The 10899-nt window shown below is 29.9% G+C and overlaps 1 protein-coding gene across 3 annotated transcripts; it reads left to right on the top strand.

The window, feature by feature from the left end:
- Positions 1-156: 156 nt before the first annotated feature.
- Positions 157-8451, top strand: LOC130895634 (F-BAR domain only protein 2). 3 transcript variants are annotated; one of them, XM_057803061.1, is made up of 14 exons: positions 257-648; positions 713-804; positions 1656-1872; positions 2147-2600; positions 3765-3932; positions 3995-4096; positions 4888-4990; positions 5079-5242; positions 5701-6060; positions 6196-6523; positions 6746-6901; positions 6955-7087; positions 7165-7367; positions 7462-8445. In XM_057803061.1, exons 1-14 carry the CDS (start codon positions 610-612, stop codon positions 7787-7789), a joined length of 2847 nt encoding a protein of 948 aa, XP_057659044.1. In that variant the 5' UTR covers positions 257-609; the 3' UTR covers positions 7790-8445. The 3 variants fall into 3 exon arrangements, with proteins under 3 accessions (XP_057659059.1, XP_057659044.1, XP_057659052.1); XM_057803076.1 differs by lacking the exon at positions 3995-4096 and having other exon boundaries at positions 157-648; positions 3765-3839; positions 7462-8451; XM_057803069.1 differs by lacking the exon at positions 3995-4096 and having other exon boundaries at positions 258-648; positions 7462-8425.
- Positions 8452-10899: the final 2448 nt, after the last annotated feature.

The raw sequence follows: 10899 nt of genomic DNA, 5'->3' as shown, positions 1-10899 counted from the left end.
AGGTATTTGTAATTTTAAAAAAATTCCTCAGAGACATCTTGACGTATTGAATTACAAATACCAAATAAGTGCCAACATAAAGGGACGATAACAAATACCAACAGCAAAATATAAAAAAATAGCCGAAATCATAAAACGAATTTGACGTTATTTGTCAATTAATCTAAATGTCAGTAATTGTGATGAGAAAGAGAAAATAAAATATCGTATATGATTCTGACAGAGAAATCATATCGTAATTGCTGTTGCATTTTATTGATAAACCGAAAAGTTTTTGCCGGAACTGGATTTCCTTGTGTTTTGTGATCGTTAACCCAAAAGACTAAAGGTCTGTGGTTCCGCCCCCTATTTTTAATTTTATTGTAAAATGAAATATTACAATTTAAAGGAGTCTTGATAAACGGGTTTTAAAATATTTAATTATTGTGTTGTATCCTGGGTATATAATGTTGTTTGTTTTGTGCTGAAAATAATTATAAAATGTGATCTGGTTGACAAGTAGTTTATTTAGGATTTCCAACGGTTGTCAAGTTAATTGTTTACAATCTAGAAGTTGAACTCTCTTGTGCCCTTAATAAAAAGTTATTCTTTATAAATTGGCATGATTACATGTTTACAATGACGGTTGATTTTAACGACTATTTTTGGGTAAGTAATTGATAAATAACCTTAAATTTTAGCTATATTAAATCTACAATTTTAAAATAATTAGGGAGAGAAAAACAATGGATTTGATGTGCTGTATCATAACATGAAATATGGCTTAGTTGCTAGCAAGGAGTTCGCAGAGTTCCTTAGAGAGAGGTAAGTTTTATGAATGCGTTTGTTAAACACAAGATAAGATATACCTACATAAGATGTCATAATCATGTTAATTTGGTCAAGTTGTTTGTATTTTCACTGTAAATGATAAATTTTTCTTGAATTTTAGTTAAAATAGGTAACTATTATTAATATTTATGTAACTTATTTTGTTTTGACGTTGGTATGGTGATGTCTTTTTGAAACAATTATTAAATTTATTGTATTTGCCTTTATAATTAACATGCATATTTTTTATCATTTATTATACTATACATTAGATAGAGTATAATATCAATTATTTCAGCAACTTCACCTGCCTGATTATATAAATTATCTTTATTTAATCACCATGTTTAACAAATATATTTTTAAACAAAGCCATAAAATAATATGATAATATAAACATTAAATTATGATTTAAAACTATAGCAAGTGAAACTATGATATAATGAAATGATGACAGATTTATTCATTATAGTTTCAATTCAAAGTTTTACTTATTTTAAATTTGATGATTAATTTTATTAGAATAGGTTTATTATAATAGTTTGGTAATAATTAAGTCAAATATTATAATGTGTTTAAGAAATTCAATTTACGTTTTATTTAAGTTTCTTATTTATATATAAATTTATATATATATATATATATATATATATATATATATTTATATATATATATATATCTATATATATAAATGTACTATTCAATTCTATCACAAAGTCTATATGTCTCATCTTTCTGGAAATTGGCATATTTACAGACAAGTGAAATAATAAATTCCAGTATTATCCCCAGAAGGCCCCAAATATAAAAAGTGCTATTTACTTTTCTCATAAAATTAATTTTAGTTCAAATATAGAAGAAAATAACTCAAAATCACTAAGTAAATTAGCAAAACAAGCAGGTAGTTGTTGTGTTCATGGAACATTTGCTCCATTATGGCAAGTTTTAAAGACATCAGCAGAGAGATTATCTGCTCTTCATATGCAGATGGTGCAGAAAGTTACAGATTTAGTCAAGGAAGTCCATAAGTATGCTGAGGAATTACATAAAAAACACAAATCAGTAAGTAACTTATTCTTGTTTGATTTCAATTCCAATGAAATAATACATTTTTTATTTCTGTGGAACAATACATCTGTTTTGGTTTGACAAATTATTTGATTGAAATTATAACTGAAGGTCATGAAATCTAGTGATAAACTTAATTGTAATTATGGACAAATTTGGAAATGTCTTATTTTAACAAGTTATCTAAGTATTTTGCATAATGTGAAATGTAATGTGGATAAAACTTTCTATGCAGAAAGCAGAAATGATATTATATAACTTTTCATAGGTTAAAGAAGAGGAGTCTGGAACTCTGGAAGCGGTTCAAGCAATGCAGTCAGTTACATTGAATGTTCAAAAATGTCGCGATACATACACACAGCGAGGCCTCGAATTAGAAAAGCTGCGCAAGGAAAGTACCTCTGCCAAAGAAATAGAAAAAGCTGAAATAAAGCTGAAAAAAGCACAAGAAGACTATAAGATCTTCGTGGATAAATATAGTAGTGTTAAGGAAGATTTTGAAAAGAAAATGTCAGTTACATGTAAAAATTTCCAAGATCTGGAAATGAACCACTTGACCCACATGAAAGACTTCTTGACAAAGTATGCAGACGTTATTGATTGGACTCATCAACAAATGGGAACGGTCCACTTGGAATTTAGACAACAATGTGTAGAATTAACTGTTGATCAATTACTGGAACTATTTGTTCGCAGCAAATCCACTGGATTAGAAAGACCAGGTGAGATTAAACTAACAATATCCCAATATTCCCAAATTGTACCATATAAAACTAATATTATAATGTTTAATTAACTTCATTATTGATAGTGATCACAAAATTCAGTCACTATATCCACAGTTGAAAAAATTTGTTTCTTTTCTGTAAAACACAAATCAAAAGCCATCATGTGAAAGTTTTAAAATCCTAGAAAAGTCTTTGAATAATAAACTACTATTAGCTGAACTAGCATTCTTTTGGTCCTTAAAAATTTTCAAAGTGATTTCTTTATGGAGTCTTGATTTCGGTTTTGAATAACTTGATGAGGAGGTTCGTTATAGGCGAAATTTTTCAAAGCAGTCCTATGTATAAAATAGAGATTTTCAAAAAAGATGCCAATGGTTTATTCTGCAAGATATCAATTTAGAGTATGAAAACATGCATTGAGGTCAAAGATAAGGACATGCTTATCTTTTACAAGAGTTATAGACACAGTTTGATGTATACGGTCTCCAAACTTTTGAACAAATGCCTCTTAGCATTCCAATTAACTAAAGAAATCAGTTTCCTTATTCCCAATAAAACTGGCAACGATCCAGAATAATCTGTGCAACTGTTGTCATTTGATATGTTGTTGACTGCAACAGGGCTTGTGGAGAGATTATTTCAGATCACTCTAAAGATATTTCAAATTGTATTATACTCTCTATGAAGAATGGCTAATAAAAATAAGTCACAGTACAAAAAGACAAAAAAATAACAAAATTTGCTGGAAACTGGAAAAGAAAACTAAAAAACAGAGGGAAAAGAGTCTCAAAAACAGCTTGCAGCAGTGGAGCAAGAATTACTTAAATTAAAAAAATAACTTGGTTGTTTTATTATGCTTGTATTTTCTAAAATAAATATTAAAAATCATAAAAATGGAGTAAATTCACGAAAGACGAGAATTTGATTTTCAATTTTTACTAGACATCCTGTATAATGTAAAACATGTACACCTATGTATGCATTTATTTTTTTATACCTGTTGAAGATTCATAAATATTTCATTATCTTGAATATAGTTATCAGTTGTTATTTATCAACCAATTTTGTAATTATTACATTATTACATTACATGCTGTTATGCAATTGAAAATTCACTCTTGTCATTCAACTGAATAAATTTACCGTTGTTCCATGCAGGTGCCTTAGAATTGGAAGATCCTTTGACGTCTCCCACAGTGACAGAGGCAGAGGCGAAGCCAACAAAGAGAGAAGGTAATGGTCAAAATGAACAATTGGTGCAAACACATGCCAAAACATCTCGCCGAACAACCTCTCTACTAAACCTCTTCATGTCTAATTCCCAGGGTACGTTTACAGCCTTCGGGTGGCTATAGCACTATTTAACGGGGGCTTGGGCTATTTTTTAGGATCTCGTGAAAGTCGAGCGGGTCCATGCAGCGCTCCTTCCAGTCCGACTAGTCCTGAAGGGGAACAGCAGCTAACAAGACACTCCAATAGAGGATCCAAGTGTAAATTTTTCTCTCCTTATAGATGTACTAGGACCATAAGAACATATAAAATTCTCAAAATTTAGGTCGCTTTAAGAGTATTATTTTCCATTTTCGTTCGTTTCAATGTGTGAAATTTATAGAGCATAAATTAAAAGTAGTTTCAATGTATGCTTTGAGAAGTTTTATAATGATATGTTCTACCGTTCCTGACATCACAGCTGCATGACTGGGCCCCAACTAAATTTTAATTTTTGGTGAAGGTTTATTTTCTTTATTTATATTTCCCTTTTCAGCTGTTCGCGATCCTAAGTTACCTAAATGGCTTTCTCTTTATCATTTACTGATTATTGTATATAGGCGCATGACATTTTTCGTTTATTCTTTATGGCATTGTGTTGGCAAGTTTTAAGATGTAGCATCAGACATTTACATCTTTTATAACAGAGATCGTTTTTTCAGTTGATGAATTTTAAAAAATATACAAAATTGACTGAAAAGGTTGACCTCTGAAACTAAAACTATCGAAACTAGTGCAATGTTGTTATAAAAGACATCTCTCAGTAGCTAGCACATTTATAGTAATTGCTTCAGCACTTAATGTCTAGTTTACATATTTTTCATGGGACATATAAAATTCTTTCTAATTTACAAGTCATCCAATTATATCCTCTAAAATGGTCAAGTAAATGTTACTTGTATTAAAAAATTTTGATGGCTGATAATTTTCTATTTTATAAAAAGCTTTTATCACTTTCTCATATCACTAAACCTGTCTAGTATACATTTTAAACTATACAATATACTTGTAGGGTTTTTGCGAAGTAGAAGGGATAAGACAAAACAAAAGAAAACCAAAAAGAAGAGTAAAGAAAGTGTAGATAACCAAAGCAATAAAGAAGAAAAATCAGATTTGTGAGTATATATAAAAAATTTAGACATTGAACAGTTAAAATATGAAAAGTGAAGAGTGAATTGAGAAAATATTTTTTTGTTTTCAAAGGGAAGAAAAAGACGATTCTCAAAAGAGCCAGAGAACAACAGCTGACAATGCTGAAACTTCAGCTCAAGAAGTGGACGAAGATGGTTATGTAATAAGACCTGAGGTAGCTCACAATTGGAACAGTGAAAAAGGAAGTTTTTACTCATCATCAGATTCTGATTCAGGTAAAACGCATTCTATTCATTTCATAAAGAAAAGTTAATTTTATACTTCAAAATTTAACAATAGTTCTCAATTCATCTTTATATTTATTAAATAAATTTCTTTTCATTCATTTCTGGGTTATCATTTTATGAGTTTTTGCTTTCCATGTTTTTTTGCTATATCTTTGTTAATTATTATTTAGACATTTCCGTGCACCTTTTTTATATAATTCAAAATAGTTGTGAATCTTTTAAATTTACTTATGATTTTATGTAAGTTCCATTTTTGTAACCATTTGTGATATTCGTAACAAACACACTGTTTACTAATACCACCATGCCAACAGTAACACTATGACAACCATTTTGATAACCCAGTTATTTTTTGTAGAGGCTAAGATAACTTTTGTGCAATATACAATGTTGTTGTAGTAAACTATGAATTTGTGTGCTAAAATCGTTGTAATATTATTTTTTAGAAGATGAGAGGGAGAGGAAAATACATGTAGAAATAAAGCCGTTGAACAATGGATCTGCTCCTATCTCAGCCTCTGTTGATGAACTCAGAGCTACTGTAGAAAATTTATATCTTTCTCCAACAGGCGGATTTGTCAGACGTGGATCGAATTTGGATACAGATTCTGCAATGAAAAGATCACAATCTGTTTCACAGCAACTAGGAAAACCTAGTAATGATCTATTAGGTTTAAACTTTGTTCAAAGCCCCACAGCTTCAAATGCTTCTACACCAACCAGTTCTCATCCTTATGCACCTCTCCAAAGCCCTTCTCAACTTGCTTTGAACTCTCCTACTCTGTCTGTGTCTTCAAGATATGCAGGTAATGATTATTTATTCATGAATTTAAACAACTTTTGATATTTAGCATAATTAATTTTTATTATATACAAATTTAAATAATAAAATTACAGTTATTATGTACAACCTTCAATTTTGATATATTTAAATATTACAGAATTGGGAGAAATATTTTCTGAAGATGGAGAACTTCAGCAACCTCCTCCTAAACATCCTCAACGACAAACACCTACACCTACATCAGGTTGTATATCAATTCCACGACCGCCTTCCCGTAGGTCAGATCCTCCCAGAAATCTCATAAATCAAAGTACCATATCTCGAGCTGACAGTATAAATAATTTAGAATTTCGTACTGCTTCGGTACCAATTGGTGTGTCAAGAGGACCTTCACCTTTAACAATTGGAATGGCCGATACCATACCCCTTGCTGTTGCTTTCCATGAGATAGTACATTCATATTTTAGAGGAGCAGATGAATCAAGGTAGTTACTCATATTTTTTCATCTCCCAATAGTAGCTTGTAAGATCTGATTTACTAATGGGTTGTCAAAACTAAATTTGACAGTGCTTCCATAGTTCAAGATACGTAAATGAAATATTTGTGTACAGTATTTGAACTTGTACCATATATTTTTAGTTTAATAAAAAAATTTAGAGTTGAAATTTGATCATTATTTCAAAATATTCCATTAAAATTGTTTTAGATGCCAAGTGAAAATGTCTGGAGAAATGATGTTATCTTTCCCAGCTGGTATTGTAACCATTCTTGCGAATAATCCAAACCCTGCTAAATTAGTGTTTAGGGTTAAGAATACTAATAAACTAAATAGTATTCTACCTAATAATCAATTAGTTTATTTGTAAGTATGATAAATATTTCATAATCATTTATTCTAACAGTATCATGTTGCAGAGATAGTGGACAATCTGCTTCTGACTACATAGGAATTGAATTTAATATGTTTGCGTTAAGCTCCTTACTAAAAAAGCAATCTGAACAAAATCCTAGTGCTTCTTATTTTAATGTTGATATTCTAAAATATCAGGTAATTAACTAAATATTGATTTTATACAAAAATTTGAATGATATGTTTTGATTTCGATTTTTTTGCTTTTATTTTAGATAAAACCAAAACCAGGGGCAAATTCATGTCCTTTTCAACTAGTCGCTTATTGGAAATGTTCAAGTGCTCATACAGATTTGAAAATTGATTACAAGTACAATTCCCATGCCATGAGTTCACCGACCCCATTATTAAATGTCACTATAGCTGTTCCCGTTCCTGGAGGAGTTAAAAATATGCAAACAAAACCCACAGCTCAATGGTAAGATCTATGAATAAATGAAAATATAAATTAATTCATAAAATTACTTGAAAATAGTTTCTGATCTACCTCTATTAAAATATTTCAATTTCAGGCCTAACGATAATAACAGGATTATATGGAAATTTACAGAACTATCTCAGCATTCAGAAAATCATGGTGTAGGATCAGTAGCAGCGAGATACGACCTCGAAAATGGCCCTGGTACACCTCAAACGGTTTTAACACAGTTTAATTGTGAAGGCACAACTTTGTCAGGAATAGATTTTCAACTTGTAGGTCCTGGTTACAGATTGTCTCTAGTAAAGCGACGTTTTGTATCTGGAAAATATATTTGTGATGGCGATCAGAAATTTAGTTCTGGTACCGGTACTCCATCTACAGTGTCAACAGTTTCTTCTGTTGGTGACCAAAATTGCTAGCATTCCTAACATATCCTGTGCAATACCTCTGTATGTTTAGTTGAGTCAACTAATTTTTATTTATGACAATTCCCATGTTGAATATAGCATATATTATATAGTTTATTAATGCTATTTTATAATCAAATAAAAGATAAAGCGCCCACATCGGGGTTTCTTTTTTTCTAAATCTAAAAATTAGAGATAAATAATTTGATATAAATCCATTCTCTAGAGTTGGTTTAATTAAATATAGAGACATGATATTTTATGCTTTTAATTTACTTGTATTTTTATTCAATAACTAAATTATATATTATATAATAATTTTAGACATTATAATCATTAAATAATCAACAATATTTATTCCAATTTGTTCTGGTCTACAACCTTTTAAATTCCAAAGGAGAACACAGTCCTGTTTGCAAATTCATTCCTCAGAACTTCAGCTATATTCCAAACCAATAATATACTCATCTATTATTATCTTTTCAGTATTAATTTTTTGTGTAATTTCTATAAAAATTTATACAGGGAGTTCAATAAAATCTGGAAAGACTTAATCGAATATTCTACTTAATCCCAAGTAGGCTTAATTATTAAATTGATTAAAAATTATAAATGATACGATATTTATGCATTATGAGATGAAAAAAAAATAAATAAGTTTAATCTTATTATCTTATTGTGGCTTTTATTTCCTTGATCAATTTACAGCTAAATTTTTGTTAATAATACCATTGCTACAAAACTCCTAGAGCTTATTGAAAAGTGTAATCCTAGCTGGTATAGATTACCCTTACTAGCTGATTGGGTATGCGGTAAACCCCTACTGGCACGGTACCCGCCTTTGACAGCCAGATATAGAAAGTGTGTAAACTTAACCACCTATTAGTGCTAATGATTCATTCCTTTATAGTTTCTTGTAAAGGGCGAATGACGTTTTCATATTTATAAATATAAAAGTTAATACTAATAGTGCCAACTACAGTAATTTTTATGTTGAAAAACTAGAAAAATTCCAAGTCTAAATAACTATATCAATTACATTGTTCATAAAAATTAATCAAAAGTAACCGTGTGAAGAGAAATAAATAAACTGAATAACCATTAGTTAATCTCATTTGATAAGCTATATTACATAAGCGATAACATTCGAATTAATGTCATTGTTGATATGATTGTCCTTCCTTAAAAGTAATTTTTAAAGGTGTTGCGGGTTAAGGACTAAAAATTGTCCAAGAGTTTTCTAAAATGCCTACGTTTCCATCTTTTAATATTACGTGATTATTGTTTCACTTTTGATTTTACTATTTTTTGTTTACTTGTTTATCTTCATCAACGTTTGAGTTATAATACACCATATATTTTTATCATTGATAAATATCAAATAAAAGATGTTGGCATTTTAGAAAAATCTTGGACATTTTTATTTTGAGTCGTCAACCCCCAACACTATTCGAAATTATATTCGAATTAACCCTATAATAGTTTCCAAAAAGCCCTATTATACTTTATGGCGTGGATTTCTGTAATTAAGTAATCGTATCAAAATTCTGTGAGTAAGATGGTGGAATGGCGGTTGATTAAACATTGATCCATTTTTCAATTTATTTTAGGGACTTAAGGCATAGGTAATCATTTATTTAGAGAGTTTATATAGTGTACTAAAGGTATATATCAAGCACATCATCAATCTATTACAGGTTTCATTTTCAACCATTTTGTAAGACCCTTCATTGACTAGCACTAGCGGCTCCAAAAGCTTTTTCTTTTGTTCGTTTGTTTGTTTGTTGTGGTTCTTTCTTTGCATCGCAGAATTTACCTAAGTATAAAATAAGTGAATAATGAGACATCATTTTGAAAATAAACTAATAATAAGATAATAATTCTATAGTTAAACCGGTCACTAACTGGTATTGCTAGAATGTTTGCCATAACCCCAAAATATGAAGACAGTTTTTTTTGTTATTCATGAAAAACGTGAATAACTTTCAAAAAAATCTAACTAACACATAGACTACGATTGTGAATGTATTGTAATGAACTTAAAAAAATATATTCGACGGTATAAATCACTTTAAGCTTACCTTTAACTGAATTTTTGATTCTATTGATAAAAATCGAGTTTCCCTAGATGGCGCTGAATTTGGTTTCCATAGTGGTGAACAACACTATAATCTGTTTGATGCTGATTAGTTTTTTTATGTTTTTTAGTGATATTTTCTTTATTTTTGAAATTGCCGTTATTTCCTAAACGTGTTTGTGTGGTTAGAACAAGAAGTTCTGTTTAAGAGTCGGTCTAAAAATGACGAAAATTGAATTAACCCTTTCTAATATCATGGAATCTATTAGAGTCAGAAGCAGACCACTAATAGAAGGTGAAGCGGTTTTTAAAGCGGCACATATACCTGCTATTATATGGCCTGGAAGGAATAAATTCAAAAACTATTAAAAGTTTGTGTCTACAGTCGTCAGGTCTAACTTCCCAGTCTCATGAGATAACAATTGATCTGAATGATGTTAAATATTGGAGATGCATTTGTTCATGTGATTTTAAGGGAGGAAGAGACTTGGATATCTACATGAAATGACCAACAAGGGTCATAAGAGTTTTATTTGTAACACTACAATTTTTACCACTTTTTATTATTTTCGAAATGTGTGGTTATTTTTATAAGACTTTAAAATAGATATATTATTTAACAATTTACACTAAAATTTCAAATAATACTTACTATTTTTTATAAAACAAAAAATTAGTTCGTATTGTTCACCTCTATTGAAGTTTAAAAGAAAATCCACAGATGTCGCTCACTTTGTAGTTTTCGCAAATAAAACACGTCCGTACATTTACACAACTGTCAAACTCACTACGCGTGATGCAAAATGGCGCCGTTTGGTAAATAAGTTTACTCGGCCCCATACTAGATGGCAACATTAGTAGCACTAGCAGAATGTTTTTGGAAGTTCAAGAATTAAACGTAACCGGTATTGTCCACTGACTGTAATTTTCCCATCTTACCCTAATAAGTTTAAATTTGCTATTTATTACATAACTATGTAAGTGATAATTAGAAAATTTCGTGATACTTTCATATATTTTTGTTTTGAAAGGTGAGGAAAGGTAC

The sequence above is a fragment of the Diorhabda carinulata genome, chromosome 1, assembly GCF_026250575.1.
Source record: "Diorhabda carinulata isolate Delta chromosome 1, icDioCari1.1, whole genome shotgun sequence".
Classification (NCBI taxonomy): Eukaryota; Metazoa; Arthropoda; class Insecta; order Coleoptera; family Chrysomelidae; genus Diorhabda; species Diorhabda carinulata.
This window is presented reverse-complemented; position numbering and strand designations above follow the sequence as displayed.

Bases quoted from the DNA above. Each gene is read 5' to 3' on its own strand.
- LOC130895634 (XM_057803061.1), top strand. From the start codon at position 610: ATGTTTACAATGACGGTTGATTTTAACGACTATTTTTGG. The intron at 1,873-2,146 runs GTAAGTAACTTA...AACTTTTCATAG, and splicing joins TACATAAAAAACACAAATCA to GTTAAAGAAGAGGAGTCTGG. The intron at 4,097-4,887 runs GTAAATTTTTCT...ATATACTTGTAG, and splicing joins CTCCAATAGAGGATCCAAGT to GGTTTTTGCGAAGTAGAAGG.